The 19626-nt window shown below is 36.2% G+C and overlaps 1 protein-coding gene across 1 annotated transcript in view; it reads right to left on the bottom strand.

The window, feature by feature from the left end:
* Positions 1-6387, bottom strand: part of LOC140742390 (synaptic vesicle glycoprotein 2B) — a 32345-nt gene extending 25958 nt beyond the window's left edge. The window contains exon 1 of the mRNA XM_073073321.1: positions 6177-6387. Within this exon, the coding sequence (XP_072929422.1) occupies positions 6177-6210 (34 nt within the window). The 5' untranslated portion in view covers positions 6211-6387. The remainder of the gene's footprint in view (positions 1-6176) is intronic.
* Positions 6388-19626: the final 13239 nt, after the last annotated feature.

Below are 19626 nucleotides of genomic sequence, written 5' to 3'. Positions count from 1 at the left end.
GGCACCACCGCCACACCTATTTCTACCTAATAACAGCAGTGTTAGGCGCTGCTGTGTTCCGGTTTGAAGGGTGTGGTAAGGGAGACAGACTTTTCCGAGGCGTTCCAGCTTAGTCCTCAGGGGTAGCGGCGTATCTGTGGCCGACCTCAGGTAGGAGTATCTAATCCTATCTGGGGTTGACTACAGATGTCCATGGGCGGCAGTAGCCACTTACCATCAGGTGGACTGCATGCTCGTCTGCCACTCTTATATTATAAAAAAAAGATTGGACTCAGACCCAGGTCTCATTGAGAGGAAGTTCAAATGTGTGTAATTACAGCAGATATTGCACCATATATTGGAAGTTGCGTGGGTAATTAGCGCCCAATCAACAGTCCTGAACGACGGGAATTATTCAATTGTTGTGCGGCTCATTCTATCTACTTAGGAAAAACTAAGGTGCGCTGTTAAACCACCTTTTAGACTTTACTCGTACCTCAAAAACATTTTTCTAGATTGTTTTTACTTAGAAATATTTTTCTAAAATGTGTTGATATTTTTTAAACTAGGCCGTTTTCGTTGATGGTGGTGGTGTTTATGGTTTAAAAATAACTCAATTTTGCCACCACGCCATCATCAATATTACTATTATTTAAATTATGAACATCTGTCATTTTGTCTATTTGTTCTAAGAAATATCTAGTCTGTCAATAGAATAAGTTTTTATGCAAATCCAGCCCTCACATATATCTACACCAATTTTCCTGAAAATATATAAGGTACGAGTTACTTTGAATGTAGTAAAAATAAAAATAATAATCCGTCCGTGAAAAAACGAACTTTCGAACAAACCATACGGAATAATTAAAAATATTTTTAATAAATAATATAAGTCCACAACGGTCCAAAGTGGTCCCTTAGCAGCTTCTTTTTGTGGCTAAGAATGCAAAGTACGTCGAATAACCCGTTCTTCAACTGTGGTGAAGTATGATTCCATTATTGCATCATGGGAACCTCGGACATTTGGGTTTAGACATCATGTGAAAAGATCTTAACTTTAGGAAAATGATTTTCCCGTACCTATTTTAGTTTTGTTTATTGGTGAAAAATCTTACGAATATCAAATCTACTGTAAGTAAGTGTTTAAAGATGGCTTTGGAAAATGATTTTCCCATAAACTTTTTTAGCTATTTATATTGCTAAAAATCTTACGAATATAAAATCTGCTGTAAGTGTTTAAATTCATTTACAGCCCACACTAGGATTTCCTGTGACGTGGGTGCCATGACAAGCAAAGGTGAAATCACATACAGCCAGACCCAAAACTAATATCCAAATTCATCATTCCGACATGTCTGGCCGAGGATCAAGCCCGGAATCCTTTCCGCGTCCGACCGGTATGGTGAACGGCCCGCCACGCGAAACCTGATAAGTGTATGATAGCAATAAGAATTGAGATAAATGGTGTAACTAATTTTATTACATAATTGAATTTTTAATTTTTAATTTTTTACTTAATTGAATAAATATAAGTGAACTACAGTTTCATAGAGACTTTTGCGGTTATGGCACTACACGCACGCGGCGGGCTGCGAAGAGACTGCAGTGACGTGATTCACGCGTGAGAGCACACATAAAGAAAAATTACAAGAAAATATAAGTGCGATATGTAGTAGTAGACTATTAAATGTTACACTACATTTAGCAGTACTGGGAATGTCCTAAAAATAAGTAGCAGAATAAAAGATTGTAAATTAGAAAAAATAAACGATCACCATTCAGAAGGTATTTTTTATAAGAACTACGCAACTATACATTATGAGAAAAATAAATAAATGCTTAAACTATGTTACGTTACAAATCCCAATAGAAAAATTGTCAATTAAAGAATGCAAATATCTACCAATAATTAGAAAATATAGTTTAAAAAACCAAAAAGCCTGCTAAAACACAAAACTCAAGTGTCCAATCGAACTTAAATGTGAAAAATATTGTTAACTAATGATTTGATTTGCATTGTTGTTGTTTTAAATACATATGTCGAAATAAAAATTTATCACACCTTTCTAAATAGTTGAAAACATATAGATACACAACTTATGTGCATACATATAGTCCGCGCCAAACTGCTAGTCCGCTGTGAAGTTGTTGCGAACAAGTGTAACCATACAATTTGGTATGGCGACGCGATTCATTTCTATATTCAGAACGGACTAGCAGTTACGCGGACTATAAATCCCAGTTTAGTTAACATAAAGCGTATAAAACCTATGTACTCAGTACATAAAATGCAAATGCAAAAAATACCAAAATACATTCACAACGTGGTTTCTGACAAGTCCTTAATTTGAAACGGCGCAAATGATGAGTTACGTCACGCCATGTTTCAAGGAAGTCCGTTCAGTTAATCGTTAATCATTCTCTACGTACTTTCTTTATAATTTTGATCGTTTATTTATAACTTTATTACGGTAAATGTTATTTAAGTAATTCAGCTAAATATTGGTTAAGTATGTACAGTAAAATTTTAATCAAAAATCGTGGTTACGGTGGAATCACAAAATAAAAACTAAAACACTCTTAACCCATAATTAACATACATTTTAAAGGGAGTATTAAAAGAGAAACAAAAATATCGGAAAAACGCCATATGGTCCAGTCTACCCCCATGATTAAGCAGTATTTTGTCTAATTAAATTATTATTGTTAAAGGTGGTAGAACCCTTTGAGGTTCGGCTCCGTCGGCACCACCGCCACACCTATTTCTGCCTCATAACAGCAGTGTTAAACGCTGCTGTGTTCCGTTTTGAAGGGTGTGGTAAGGGAGACATACTTTTCCGAGGTGTTCCAGCTTAGTCCTCAGGGGTAGCGGCGCATCTGTTGTCGACCTCAGGTAGGATTTCTGGTCCTATCTGGGGTTGATTACAGATGTCCATGGGCGGCAGTAGCCACTTACCATCAGGTGGACTGCATGCTCGTCTGCTACTCCTATATTATAAAAAAATAATAATAATAATTAGAAGTAACGCTGGTTAATCTTTAAATTTTAATATTTCTATAGATGTCCACGAGAATTTTCTACAGTCTTCAGGAATAGCAAGAAGTCCAATCTTTATTGATATTGGTTATAGGTGCTATAACGGGAATAACCACTTCCTATGTGGATTTTATACTCCTTTACTTCCATTTCATAAAATATTACTTAATACAAGTAATTGAAATGATTGAACTGTAATAATCAGTCGTACGTGCCTTAAGATATCAGTATTAATAGGTGCGACTAGCGTAAATAACAAACAAAACAATTAATTAATTAACAACTTATACTAAAATGACTATTAATAATGAATAGTGAATGTAATTTGAAGGTGGTAGAACATATTGTGGTTAGACTCCGGCGGCACCACCGCCACACCTATTTCTGCCTCAAAGGCGCTCAACGCTGCTGTGTTCTGGTTTGAAGGGTGTGGTAAGGGAGACATACATTTCCGAGGCGTTCCAGCTTAGTCCTCAGGGGTGGCGGGGTACCTGTGGCCGACTCCAGGTAGGATATATAATCCTATCTGGGGTTGATTACAGATGTCCATGGGCGGCAGTAGGCACTTAACATCAGGTGGACGTCAGCATGCTCGTCTGCTGCCATATTGTAAAAAAAAAACTTACTCAACTGCGGAGAGTAATGTTTTTCTTATGTTTGTAAGTCTCATTCTTTGGCACGTTCTACAGCCCAAAGGGCTTGATGGATTTTAAAATTTGAGGTTTCGTTGGATTCATCTAACTTGTGAAAGTGACATAGGCTATATTTTTAAGTATTTGGGTATATTGTTTAAATTATATTTCTCTAGTTATATTATGATGTGTATTACGCGCGCGTCACCGGGATTACTAAGTTTTTCTATATAGGTACCTATTATAGAAGAAGCAAATGTGCATACAGTTCAGCTAAAAGTAAGTGGCAAATGCAGCCCTTTGACCTCCTACAATCAGCAATAACAATCGATTACGATTAGAGTACTACGTGAGATCGGCCACAGATGCATTGCTACCACTGATAACTAAGTTGAAACTCCTCATTTTAATATCCCATACCTTCAAAATAAAACAGCATTGTTGTACGTTATTATTATAGGGCTAGGCAAGGTTCCGGAGTCGAAATTCAAAGAGTTCTACTACATTACAAAATTCTTTAAGTGTAAGTTAGAACTTGGAGGTGGTAAGAACCCTTTGTGGTTCGACTGCGGCGGCACCATCGCCACACCCATTTCTGCTCAATAACAACAGTGTTAAGGTCTGATGTACTGTGGTTTTTGGTGGTGGTGACATGCTTTTCAGAGGCATTCCATCTTAGTCCTCAGGGCTCACAGCGCATCTGTGGCCGACCTCATGTAGGGGTTTATCACACATATCCAAAAGCAGCAGTAGCCACTTACCATCATATGGACTGCTTGCTTGTCTGCTGTAGGAGCATTATAAAAATGGTTACACACCTATTATATTTTTTTGGGGAAACACATGTGCAAATTTCATGACCTTGCTTATCTTGAACGTTACACCAAGTCTTATTTGATTAGTTTTATATGCATGACGTCAAAACTTCCGATTTATGTGCTTTGGACAGAGGTCCAACGCGTTCAACGTCAACCCATTGCTATCCCACTGCTCACGCACGCTCAGCACGGATCTCCTCTTAGAGTAAAAAAGGTTAGGCCATAGACCTGTGTGCTGACCAAGTGATTGGTAGACTTCACAAAGTTATTCGAACTTTAAGTGACTCTTATAATCAACCCATTACTGTCCCACTGCTGGGCACGGGTCTTCTCTCATAATGAGAAGGATTAGGCCATAGTCCACTGCGCTGGCCAAGTGCGTAATGGTAGATTTCACATACATTTGAGATTTTTTTTTATAAATCTCATGTATGCAGGTTTCCTCACAATGTTTTCCTTCACCGTCTAGCAAGTGATAATTAATTTCTAATACGCACATAACTTTGAAAAATCAGAGGTGCGTTTGGGATTTGAACCTCGGACCCCTCGATCGAGAGGCCAAGTTTCTTAACCACTAGGCTATCACTGCTTTTTAAGTGACTCTTAGGCGCGCAATTTTCCATGATATTTTCGTTTACCGATATAGCAAGGGAAAATTAATAGACATTTAAAAATAAGAGTTGTGTGGGATTCAAACCTCAGACACTGCAATTAAAGACAGAAATTGAACCATTAAGCTATTGATATAAGTATACATTATAACTAGCTGACCCGGCAAACGTTGTGTTGCCATAAAAATAGAAAAATGTTAAGGGTGAACAACCCTTATCACTTAGGGGCATGAAAAATAGATAGCAGCCGATTTTCAGACCTACTGAATATGCATATAAAATTTGGTGAAAATCGGTAAAGCCGTTTCGGAGGAGTACGGTAACTAACATTGACACGAGAATTTTATATATAAGAATTTATATCCACGTACATGTACATTTACATTAATATTTTCAAGTAATCTGTGCAACTATTGCTTGTTTAAGTAATTGTAAGTACATACGTAATTAATCGATTAAAACTGTTAATTGATAATTTATTGCTTCGAGAGGGTTTTTAGATTTTCATTGCGTTTTTATCGACGCTCACAGCCGCGATAAGAGTTGTTCACTTTTTGTATTTACTGTTTTTACACAGCCTGACGTGAAAAAGTGTGTAATATTCATGATTAAATGTATTAATCTTGTGTAATATGACCATTTTGAAAGATTATGACGTAAGCACGTTTACGTTCGATTATTTTTAAGTATTTTAATTGAATTAAGACATTAAATTATAATTTAACAAATAACGTGTAATAGGTAAGTGTAAACATCGTAGGATTAAAATATCAATGAAATAATTTATAAGGAAAAGTTAATATTTTGAGAAAAAATCGCTCTACTTTGTGCAAATTCTTGCAAATAAATAAAAAAATATAAGTACCAGATATTGTAATATAATACTTAAATATAAATATTTAACAGATTTAAATTCAAAATAATATTGATCAATCAATATTTATTTATTGAAATTTTTCACCCGAATAATTAATTTTAAATATCAAAAAAAAGAGAAATAATAAAAAAATATTTCAAATATTAATATATAACACACATTAACACCTTTAAAATAATATAAAAAAATCTCAAAAATAAATTAATAATTGAAATTACTCACGAGTGTCAGCTTTGGGCGCGACCCTGCAAACCATAGTCACAAACACAGATAAAAATTAAAAATCACCATGTAGGCACCCGCCAATTTTTTAAATATGACCGCCAACTTTTTTTATTTCTCCCGCGGCAGTGACCGGCGTATGAGGCGCGCTGTAGTGCACTGACTGTTAGCCATGGCATTGCTGTTAGAAATACGTACGGGCTGGTCCGCGAAAAATTCTTCGCGTCTTATATGATGTCGGAAAAAAATTAAAAGGGTGGTTAGTTGTTGAATATTTTCAAGCTGTTTGTCTGGCATTTTTATGGTTATGAGATCGGAGAAAAGGTAATATCCATAATGTATTGTTATGTTAAATATTTTCTCAGTTACTTAGTTAGTTTTATTTAGTTTATCTATGCGGTAAGTTTTTACTAAACATCTTTTATTTTAGTGTCTGTTCCATAAACGGTTACCCGACAATTTTTTTATAAATTACTACATATTTAAATTATTTATTCATTTAACTAAAAAATTGCTAAGTCTGAACGTATAAAGTATTCTGTAAGTAAAAATACGAATAGAAATTACTAATATATACTTATCTTTAAAACTCATTTCCGGTAGAGTCAAACACGAACGCGAAATAAAATCAAACTTAGGTTTTTTTTATAACATAGGAGTAGCAGACGAGCATGCAGTCCACCTGATGTTAAGTGGCTACTGCCGCCCATGGACATCTGTAATCAACCAGATAGGATTAGATATTCCTACCTGAGGTTGGCCACATAAGGGCCGCTACCCCTGAGGACTAAGCTGGAACGCTTCCGAAAAGTCTGTCTCCCTTACCTCACCCTTCAAACCGGAACACAGCAGCGCTTAACACTGTTGTTATTAGGTAGAAATAGGTGTGGCGGTGGTGCCGCGGTAGTCGAACCACAAAGGGTTCTACCACATTTGATAACTAATTATATATATATATGATGATATATATATCATATAATATATATATATGTATATATATATATATATAATATATATATATATATATATATATACATATATATATATTATATGATACGACCCTCATACTAAGCCTCCGCTGCCGTGTGTCCGCCTGTAACGGCATTAGTAAGGCTGATATAACAACGGCATTTTTAACATATTTATTAAACCGCAATTAGTAAAAACGTTCAATTTTCACATTGCATTCAAAAAGTTGAGAATTTGAAGGTACGGAACCGTCCTTGTTAGGCTTCGTTTTTCATTAGATAGATTTTTTCTTAATATTTGTCAAAAAGCGTCACACATTCCCAACATATCTACATTCGGTATTTACTTCAACCATTACATTTTATAACTTAAAGAAAACAGATAAAAAACTCGCTTAGCAGACATAACTTTTACTTTCCGCGCCATCGCAAATCAAGGAACCGATTAGAATAAATTTCTTCTACCGCAAATAGATGGTGTTGCTATTTAAAACCTGCAATAGATATACGGTGTTGCTATAATATGCAATCTCAACGTTAGGCGCCGCTTCGGAGCCAAGCATTAATAAGCCCGCAAAAACAAGTTGCACGCGACATAGATTAAAAATCTACGCACATTTTGAATTACAGATAATTTATTATTAATTTTAATACATTATTGAGTTTAAAACACAGATTATAAATAATAGGGTGAAAATATTAAACAAAAGAGAGACGTTTTTCTTTTATTTTTTATTTCATCGGTTTGCGAATCTATTAGTCATATATTTTTTATGCCTATTTGAGTCTATAAAAATAGTTTTTAAATACGACATACTATATTTGTCACAGATTATGATGTACATAGGTTTATTATTTTTATAACGTTCCAAATTTAAATTTCAGCTGTCTTCTGCCTGTCTACAAAATTATGAGGGTCAATTATTTCATCGATAGCTCTGAATACCTTCTATCTTTGTAGTGACAAAATTCTGAAGGATGCTCTATTCAATTAACGTAAAGTCAGTTAGTCAAGTCAGTTAAATAACCCTTACTTTGCATTCAAGAGTTCCTCTTCGCTTTTATCTTTCTCTAAACGATAATTTTCAATCATATATTGAGGCGAAATAAGTATTTAAGACAAATAATAGACACTACGGCAGTTGTGACACAGATCCGTTCATTTTTACATACCAAATTTCCTAAATTCAATTCTAGTCCCCTGTCTCCTGAAAACTAGTTATGAAACCTATTATAATTTATGCTAAAATGCGATTGAGCACACCGCTTATATGATTTATATACAAATTAATTTTATCGCCAAATGCCGTTTAAGAGTCGTCTGTAAAGTCCACTTATCCGCATTTGGCTAGCGTGGTACTCGTATACTATGACCCTTCTTATTCTGAAAGGAGACCAGCACTTACCAGTGGGGTGGAATTAAGTTGGTAATAAAAATAGGTGGTATTTAAATCTAGTAGATAACCCAAAATAATTTAGGATAAAACTAATTCTCGTTAATTCATAACCGTTGTATACGAAGACATAATTATGTCGTTCAAACATTAAACTATTACCCTAAGTTAGTTATTTATAAACAATCTAGCCATCTCAGCAACGTAGTTAGGACACATAACGTCTGTCGCCGGTAATAAAAGCAAAAACAATGCAACCAGACTGCATAGTTAAAAGTAGAGTCATGTCACCCCGCACTAATAAATCGTATGGTTCTATTTGTGGTCGACTAACTTAGAAACTGTTTTAGCTAGAACTTTAGCGAACCTGACGATTGGTATAGTCCACGTAAAACTGCTAGTCCGCTCTGAATATAGAAATGAATCACGTCGCCATAGCAAATTGTATGACTACACCTGCAACAACTTTACAGCGGACTAGCAGTTTGGCGCGAACTATACCTAATACTGTTTTTCATGGATTTGAAGGTAGAATGCTCTTTGATTCGATTCTGGAAGCACCACCGTCTGTTTTTGCCTAATAACAGCAGTGTTAAGCGCTGCTGTGTTTTGGTTTGAAGGGTGTGGTAGGGGAGACATACTTTTCCGAGGCGTTCCAACTTAGTCCTCAGGAGTAGTGGCGCATCTGTGGCCGACCTCAGGTAGAACTCTAATCTTACCTAGGCTTGATTACAGATGTCCATGGGCAGCAGTAGCCACTTACCATCGGGTGAACTAAATGCTCTCTTACTTGCATATCATTTAAACGGTATTTTTCCTTGTTTATAAGAGATCTGTGGTCATTGCAATACTGTACCGTTAATATGAATTTAATAATCGCTCATTTACTGGTTTCAAATGAAAGTAGAGTCTTGACAGGTTGTGCGAGTGAAATATCTTGGCCACTAATTCCATGCTTCCCATATTTACATGATTTGTATCTATCTATGTAGTAAGGAATTAAATGGCGCCTCGGATAAGTATGTCTGCTTTACAGCCTTCAAACCGGAACACAGTAGCGCTTAACACTGCTTTTTATTATATAGGTAGCAAACGAGCATGAAGTCCTGGATGGTAAGTGGCTACTGCCGCCCATGGACATCTGTAATCAACCACAGATAAGATTAGATTTTACCTGAGGTCGGTCACAGATGCGTCTAAACCTGAGGACTAAGCTGGAACGCCTTGGAAAAGTCTCGGAAAAGTATGTCTCCCTTACCACACCCTTCAAACCGGAATACAGCAGCGCTTAATACTGATTTTTTATTATAGGTATCAAACGAGCGTGAAGTCCATCTGATGGTAAGTGGCTACTGCCGCCCATGGACATCTGTGATCAACCCCAGATAAGATTAGATTCCTACCTGAGGTCGGTCATAGATGCGTCTACTCCTGAAGACTACGCTGGAACCCCTCGGAAAAGTATGTCCCCCTTACCAAAAAAACTTGTCCCCCTTGAAAACTTGAAACCTGCCTGCATGCAATATCTACCAATAAAAAAGTTCTTTAATGCTAATTAAACACATTATTTAACCTCCAAATACGTACATACACACTCACACACACACACACACACACACACACACACATACACGCTTGGATTTTAAAACCCAGGAGATGCCCCACTGACGGCTGACTATCTTCTTATCTGAAAAACAGCGCTACTCGAATCCCAGATTCTGAGACAGCAATGCTGAGCCGAATTCCTTTTGTCATATTAATATTACTGTAAAATGTACATTTATTCTTTCTGTATTATGGCAATAAACGTTTATTATTATTATTATTATTATTACCACACCCTTCCAACCGGAACACAGCAGCGCTTAACACTGCTGTTATAAGGCAGAAAATAGGTGTAGTGGTGGTGCCGCCGGAGTCGAACTACATAGGGGAAGTAGCCATTTATCATCAGATGGACTTCATGCTTGCTACTTCCATATTACAAAAAGAAATCCAAATCTTTCGAAAAAGTGCACTCAGTAAACTAACTCATTAAAAATATTTCAACTATCTTTAAATCTATCTTAAATGTAAACAAAACTGAATAGTTGACTGACTTTTTGGATTAAAAAAACGCAGTACCTATTTTATTTATAAGTCTTCAATATCTTGTACAGGTTGAATAACTATTTAATTTATATTTGAAGCGACAGTCACCCAATGCAATTCGTTGTGTTCCACGATTGAAGAGTAATTAGCGAAACATACCACGGGATTTGCAACTGGTTACAGTATAATCGACTCTATTACACGATAATAAGGTGTGAATGAATGCACACATCGACTTGTTTCAATTACCCGAGGATCACAAAAACACAGATGTCTTCTGAACTTCGAAATGGAACTACTTGTAGCTTGAAAACTTCCGCACAATTCACCTTATTTGTTTCTTGTATTAATGTTAGATTGTCGTCGCGGATTCGTCTGTGCATGCAAAATATCATAACAGCTTATATTTCAGTTTTATTTAACTTGACTGTTAGTTTGTATGTATGTGAGGGTCAAATTTGCAACTCATTTTGAAACCAGTTATCAAAGCCCAACAGATTGTGCTGAAATTAGTAGCTAATACACATTTGGTTCGGATGGCAATGCATGATTAGATTGTGACGTCATTCTAAATCCAAAATGGCGGACGCACTTAAATGGCAGGCCCTTTTTTTAGCACCCCCATGATATGCGTATTAATTGAAAGGGTTTGCTAAAAATAATAGGTAGTAACAACAATGACGTTACTATAGAGTTTGTTTTTTTCTAACTTTAAAAATATTTTTTGTGTGCATTTGAATGTAACTTGCATACACTAAGAGATCTTATTATTATCATGGTATCCAATAATATGTTATTTTTAAAGCATGATTTACGTGGATAGTAATACATACCTACCTAAAAAAAATAGGTACTTGCTTAAAAAAAATTGGAAGGCGTGCAAATTTTGATCTAATCTTTCTAAATAAGTTATCGCTAAGTTATATCTTAAAAATATAAGTAGGTACCTATACGGTTAATTGAATGATAAACAATGCATGACTCCGAAAACACATTTTATTACGCTTATTTTGCAGGTCTTCCTAACATTCACGGCTTAAGGACTAATTTGATGTAACTTTTATTTTTAGTAGTTTATGAGCAAAGCATTGTGCGCAAAAACATGCACTATGACTATCTTCATTAATCATAGGCCCTCAAATCATGGTTTGACATCCCAAAACAAGCTGCAAAAAGATCCAAAAGCTAACTTGTAAAATTAAAGAAAAATACTGTACTTAATATGAGATGAGATGCTAACATGAATGTTATGAAACACATGTCCTCTGCTATATTACTCTCTATTAATTTTTGATCAGTAAGCTCATATCCAAATGTATTTACATGATTTCAGCCGTTTTCATGATTAATCCCAGGAAATATTTTTTTTTATTTTAGTAGTTTTCACAATCTGATGTTGTCCCAAATCATGAACAGATATTATGCAATTTTATTTTAATACAACTGAAGGAATTTGAATTGAAATAGTGAAATACCACCACATCAAACCTAACTCTACGCACATTTTACTTGAATCCGAAAATTTGAAAAAACGTGCTCGATTCTACAGAAGATTATTATTTTACAGCAATATATTTGTGACTGCAAATAATACTATAGCAAATCTTTGTTTCAAAAACATTGCTATGTTCTTTTATAGGCGCTAAAGGTAAATAGGTAATATCAATTACGTCCAAACAAATGCATAGCGGCCATATTAATACACTTATAAATCATGTGTCTATAAGTTTATAATGGATTAAAAATAAGGTCTGTGATAGACGAACAGACAGCGGAATCGTAGTAATAGAACCTGTTTTATGGAACTCCAAAACCAGAAGTATCACTCCACCGCCACCACCACTACGGTGGCACCATCACCACACCTATTTCTACTTAACAAACGCAGCGTTAAGCGTTGCTATGTTCCTGTTAGGAGGGTATTGTAAGGGAGACATATTATTATAATTCGAGTCATTTCAACTTAGTTTACATATGTACTTACCTTACATATGTACTTACCTTAATGGATTTACGGTCGACCTAAGGTAGGACTGTTATTTGGAGGCGATTACAGATGTCCATGTGTTACAGTGTCCTCTTACCATCAAGTGGATTCGCGAAGTACTCGTAGAAAAATAGATTCTATTATAACCATGAATATTAAAAATCATAATTTGAAAATAACTTGGTCAAAAGGTGGTAGGTACGTCAGTACAATATATCATAGACCTGTATCTGGGTTCGAGGCTCTATTGCCCACCACAAGGCTCTTTGCTTACTTATTAATATTACATGTTTAACTGTAAGTAACACGTAATCATTTTCGGACACAGACTAAAAATACAGACATTGAAATTGGTTTATTCTTGCTTTTGTTTCTCTGGAAACGTTCCACTGGGTACAGACGGGGATATAATTGTTTTAATTTTTTTTTTTTGTGAAATTCTTGCTACTTCTGCAAGCATACAGCCACCTAATAAGAGGCTTCTATCGCTTATGTACACCTGTTATAATTCCCAGTTAAGATTAGAGTCCTGAGGTCAGCTACTGATGCGTTGCTACCTATGGATTACGCTGGAACTCATCATATAAGTATGTCTGTCTCCCTTACTACTTTTATAATAAAAAAGTTTTATATTATCATGAGACAGTCTTTCTATCATGAGAAGTCAGGCATCCAAATTATTGTGCAAATGTATCACAGAAGTCAATTACTGAAATCACACAATCATTTTTTGGAAATATACGACCGATAGAGGGTATCGTTACAAGTAATGAATTTTGAATTCAGCGACGGGGGTTTTTAACCTAATTTGTGTTATTAAATAATAAATGGGTTATATTCGGTTTTAAGGTTACTATTTATACAGACTTTTCTCAAAAAGTTATACCCACGAGTCTCCAAGTTCAAAGTCAAGGTACAGTCATAAATAATTACCAATCATTGAATTCACAACGCGACTGTACATTCAAGTTTGCAATTCCTGGACACAACGTGTATATTGTTACATAAGTTATTTTTCCTCATGTAATATGGTGTATAATTTGCTTGGGTTTACGTTTTTCTTTAGATTATTTACACACCCTCTTTTTATTTGGTTTCTATAATGCTTTTATATTTATCGTTATCGAGACAGCTCATCACACACATACACACACACAAATACAGGCACACACACACATAACTGAAATTTTGCATATCCGTTTGATTTTCAAGATAATGTATGTTTATTTTAATGATGTCATTCCAAAATCCAATATGGCGGGCACCCTAAGATGGCGGACCAATTTTTTTGCAACCCTACGATATGAATGTTAAATAAAAGGATTTTCTACGAACAATACCTACTTTACTTATAAATACTTTACTTGCCTTTTCGTTTCGTGCTTTTCTTTAAAGGCTCGTGTTAAAAGAATATAAGCAGCGATAGCCTAATAGTTAGGAACTCGGCCCGTAAGGGGAGCCGAGGTTCAAATCTCCGGCACGCACCTCTGATTTATACATAAAATATGCGTATTAGAAATAAGATATAATTATCACATGCTTATACAGTGAACAAAAACATGGGAAATCTACACCTGAAAATGCTTTAAAGAAGCTTGTATTACTCGTATAAAAAGCTTCAAAGGCCGCACTTGGCCAGCGCGGTGGACAATGGCCTAGACCCATTCCCAGCAGTGGAACAGGGGGTTACTACCATGTCTTAAACAATATTATTTTAATCAAACTTTTTTTGCAGGAAATTTACTTTTTCAAGCAAAATATAACAATTTCAGTTGGTTTTATGTAATGGATAAGCAAAAAATTAATAAGAGTTTTACTTTGTTCAACTGTTTATGACGGAATATTTTACTGTTTTAAGGTGGAAATAATACTTTCCTGAATGATTTTTAAAAGATGTCGGTAGGATCCCAGTAGAATAAGAATCCCACATGACCCCGTGCGGCTCCCACGGCATTGGGTACCTGTTGAAGGTTTCCCCCTTGTAAACAAAAAAAAGGACCCCAGTAGATTGACGACGAATACTGCAGGCGATGCCACAGGCCAGAATAAGTCTAAATATGATTAACGTTCACAAATTCAAGTTCTCAGTTCCTGGAGCCGTGTAATTGCCTCGCGCATTACTTACTTCGTTTCATCCAAATTGGATTTTTACAAGACCGAAATGTTGTCAGTCCTGAAATATAAGTTTGCTGATTAATCGCTTGCAAGTAAGGACCACTTGTCCGGTATTCCGGCCAGGTTGGAAGTCCAAAGTTCAAACCTCATATATTTTTTTTGTCGATGCGTTTTTTGATGAAACTACGTATGAGCTTTTTGACCTGATGATAATGGCACTGCTGGCCATGGATATCTATAACTGCAGATAAGATTCGAGTCCTACCTAAGGTTAGCCAGAAACGCGGTGCTACCTCTGAGGACTAAATCGGAACGCCTAATTGCTGTCTCCTTTACCACATCTTCAAACCAAAACACAGTAGCACTTAGATGCACTGTTATTAGGCTGTTATTAAACGTGCAGCAGTAGTGCTTCCAGAGTCGAACCACAAAGGAACCTTCTACATCTACTTAGTTTGAATTATGCATAGATAACTCATATATATCTCACATATAGATATCTCACCGCCTTGTATTTGAAGGAAGCCATTAAATGGCTTAAACAGCTGACAATTATGTCAGCCTTTTAATGGCTGTCGTGGTGTAATTAACGCGGAACAATGCCGACATGCACAGTCAAGTGGTGCAAAAAAAACTGAGGGTATTCCAATTTAGTTCACACAACGTCTCTGTCGGCTTTCGGGTAGGATTTATATCTAGTTTTTGTTACTGAATTACATAAAAAGCACTTGTTATTTTGTTGAGCCCCACCCTGTTTTTTTTTTCAAAATCAACAAGGATACATTTCTTTATTACGTGCTTCCTAACGGTACCGTTAAATTGAAAACGGGTAACGGGTGACCTTTAGGCACGATATGTATTTATTAACTCTGATTGGTTACCTACATCACTACACAATTTTGTGGGAGTACCTAAATAAAATCGATATGTCTGTCTGTTAATGTATAGATTAAGGATGTACAGTTTTGTTTTTTTATTATTATTATTATTTTTTAATAACGCTTTCTACACTCACAGCCCCACACTAGGATTCTCTGTGTCGTGGGTGCTATTGACACACACAGTGACAAATACACAAACACCCAGACCCAGAAACAGAAATCTAAATTCATAATTTAGAAATCTGTCTGGCCGGGGATCGAACCCGGGACCCTCTGCGCGTCAGACCGGTATGGTGACCGCTCCGCCACGCGGGTCGTCGTATTTTGTTTGAGACCCATTACATATATTTCGAGCAAGGAGTTCCCACCTATTTCTTGAGTGAAGCAGTTTTGCGTTTCGGTGGAAGGATTTCTTTTTGTAATATAAGGGGAACAGAGGAGCGTGCAGTTCACCTTATGGTAAGTGGCTACTGACGCCTATGAACATTTGCAATCAACCCGTAAGATTGGATTCCTACCTGAGGTTGGTAACAGATGCGCCGCTACTCCTGTGGACTAAGCCAGAACGCCTCGACTCCTTCAAACCAAAATACAGCAGCGTTTAACAATTTTATTATAAGCTAGAAATAAGTGTGGTGGTGGTGTCGCCGGATTCGAACCACAGAGAGTTCTACCACCTTCTAAGGGCGTTGATTTATATATGTAGCGACTATCTTAGTCACCATCTATGATCGGCTCCAGTTAGGTCTCCTGCTCTATGGAGTTGTCCATGACAGACATGAGACAGCAAGCTCCTTTGCTACTTCAATCTTAACAAAAAAATTTGACTGTAGCGACCTCGCAGGGGGAATAGTAACTCTTTATTTATTTCTAACTTAGTACTCGTGGTAGGACACTTATAAATAGGTTTTTTTTTATAATATAAGAGTAGCAGACGAGCATGCAGTCCACCTGATGGTAAGTGGCTACTGCCGCCCATGGACGTCTGTAATAAACCCCAGATAGGATTAGATATTCCTACCTGAGGTCGGCCACAGATGCGCCGCTACCCCTGAGGACTAAGCTGGAATGCCTCGGAAAAGTCTTTCTCCCTTACCACACCCTTCAAACCGGAACACAGCAGCGCCTAACACTGTTGTTATTAGGTAGAAATAGGTGTGGCGGTGGTGCCGCCGGGGTCGAACCACAAAGGGTTCTACCACCTTCAAAAGTGGTATCATAAAGGTACCTATGTATATCAGACGTTTCATCTTAGACTTAAAGAGCTGCTGACTCGAGACAGGACTCAACCTATCTTTGGTTTCTCGGTTAAGAAATAAGAAAAAAAACGTATTAAGGTATCTAATATCTAATCTTTAGATAGAACAAATGTATTGAATGAATATTACCCATATTGCGGGAGTCCCTATTGTCTTTGGCCCATTTTTCTGATGCCAAATTTCCCAAATCTAGTGACAAATATGAACCTTGACAACCTTGAGTACTACGATACTACGTAGTGATGTTTTCGGGAAAGTCCGAATATTTACGAAGGTTTACGACCATACGTTACGTATAATACGCACAAACATACCCTTGAAATATTTGCGGTCCACATGTCAATGGTTTTGTTTGAACCGTATTGTTGACTTTGGGTCCATTCGCGCGAATTGAACTGAGTGACCTCAGCTTTATGGTCTTCATGGGGAATGTGTTTGGTTAATCAAATGACGGTGTAACGAACTTGTCTAGAATGGGTGTTATTGTGAACCCTTGAATGTATTATCAAAATATGGATTTGAAAAGAGGAGAGTGATAAAAAATGTAAGAAGACGCTTAGATACCTATTTATATTTTAAACGTTTGTCAAATAGGTTTTTTGGTGAAAAGTAATGATTCTGAATAATATTATCGTCGACTCAATTTTGTCCCACTGGGTACGGGTACCCTCACTAAGTGAGAGGGCCTTCAGCATTGTACACTGCAACGCACCCTTCCCACACCTTTGAGAACATTTTTCTAAGGAACTTTCTAAGAATGTTTTCCTGTACACTAATAACAATAATTAATTTCTAATAAACACATAAATTTGAAAATCAGAGGTGCGTGTTTATATATACTCCCGATTGAGCAGCCGTGCTTTACCAATTTATTAGGCTATTAAATATTAAAATCTACCTACATTTAATTTGTTCTTGGTGAACAAAACCTCAAGATACTTCACAATAAAATGAAATGTATTTCTTATTAAAACAATAGCTGCATTTAGTATGAAAAGAAATCTAAATCTTGTATCGACGAATTCGCGATACAATTTATTGGCAGCAGAGCGTTTCAGGGAAGCGCGCGGGACCACATTTATCAACTGGGCTTTGATAGGGTTGTCAAATTTATTTAACGTTTTATGTACAAATTTAATTTATTTTAGTTAAGTTACTACTTTAGGAAAAAAATAAGAGTGAAGTTAAAAGCGCAAGTTAGCATTTACTTGTACATATTATATTTCATCGTAATTATGTTGTTATATTTTTTATTCAATAATCTTTGGTAAATTTATCTTTACTAAATCCTGTAGTATTTTCTTTTGGAGGCATTCAGTACGGTTTCAGTAATTTACTGAGTTACCTATTAGGTAAATTTAAACAATTGCATTTTTTTTCTCTAGTCATTTTCCTTAAAGTAGGTAAAAAGCTGCAACTATATCTTGTATCGACGAATTCGTGATACAATTTATTGTCCGCGGAGCGTTTCAGGGAAGCGCGGGGACCACATTTATCAACCGGACTTTGATAGGGTTGCCAACTTTATTAAAAGTATATCCTTATTTAGGAGAAAAATAAGAGTGAAGTTTTAAAAGCGCATACGCTCATTGACAGAATAAAATTACAGTTTATCTGTATAAGTATATCATAATTATGTTTTGATAAATGCTCATACTTATTTATATTATTTTATTCGATAATCTTATAAAATTAATGTATAGTGAATCTTGTAGTGTTTCCTTTTTGTGTTATTCAGAACGGTTCTGTCATTTACTAAGTTATTAAATTGAAACAATTCCATTTTTTTATTCAGGTATTGATATTTTTAGTAAGTAGGCAAACTTTTACAAAAACCTTATAAAAAATTCTAACGGCAACCCTAAGGCATCCACGATTTAATAATAGGTAGGTATATATCAACGAAACTTATGACATCTTCGGTGATGTATCGGCGAAAGAATCTCGGTATCGTCCAAGTTATGTGGCGGGCCCCGCACTAAGTGTTGTTTTTGTTTGGGCTTTCGCTAAAAAGGAAGGAAGAAAATTTGGGTTCTAGACTGGACTTGAAAACGAAAAAAAATGATTATTTTATATCTATCTAAACCTAATCTATGGGAACTTGTAAGCTTGAACTATAGACCTTAAGAATAACGAACATCAGTAGTGGTCCGGGGATGCATGGGTTACCTAATTTCAGTAGCTATTTTTAGTTTCAGTAGCTATTTAAAGTTTTTACTTAACTAAAATAATAGTCTGTTAGTCCTATCGGAAATTCACTCTACCCATTGAGAAAACAAAACACAGCAGCGGTTCACATTGCTTTAAACCAGAAGTAGGTAACTTTCGAAGTTAATCTAAAAACAGGCGTGGCGAGTGTCTCGCTTACCACACTCTTCAAACCAGAACACAGCAATACACTGCTGCAACTCTGCTGTTATAAGGCAGAAATAGATGTGGCGGTGGTGCCGCCGAAGTCGAACCACAAAGGGTTCTACCACCTTCAAACCTACCAACATGAGTGTAAAAAGGGTTACTTTTTCAATCCTAACCGTGTAACTACCTATTGTTAAAAGTTTCATTCTCTAATAGAAGGTAAGCAAACTTGTTATTGGACCTGTGTACACGTCTTGTTTGTCGTGGCTCGCCGCTCGAAAACTTTGCCGATGTTTACTTGTTTGCTTACTCTACTGTGTAATGGATCCACATGATGGTAACTGCCTGAGGACGTCCCTCATCAAATACAATATGCCCAGCGGTTTCACCTTCATTCATG

Source organism: Epargyreus clarus, unplaced genomic scaffold (assembly GCF_041222505.1).
Source record: "Epargyreus clarus isolate Ecla_fem2 unplaced genomic scaffold, WU_Ecla_fem_2.2 ptg000005l, whole genome shotgun sequence".
In the NCBI taxonomy this organism is placed as follows: Eukaryota; Metazoa; Arthropoda; class Insecta; order Lepidoptera; family Hesperiidae; genus Epargyreus; species Epargyreus clarus.
Note: the sequence above shows the minus strand (reverse complement) of the source record. Positions and strands in the feature narration are given on the sequence as shown.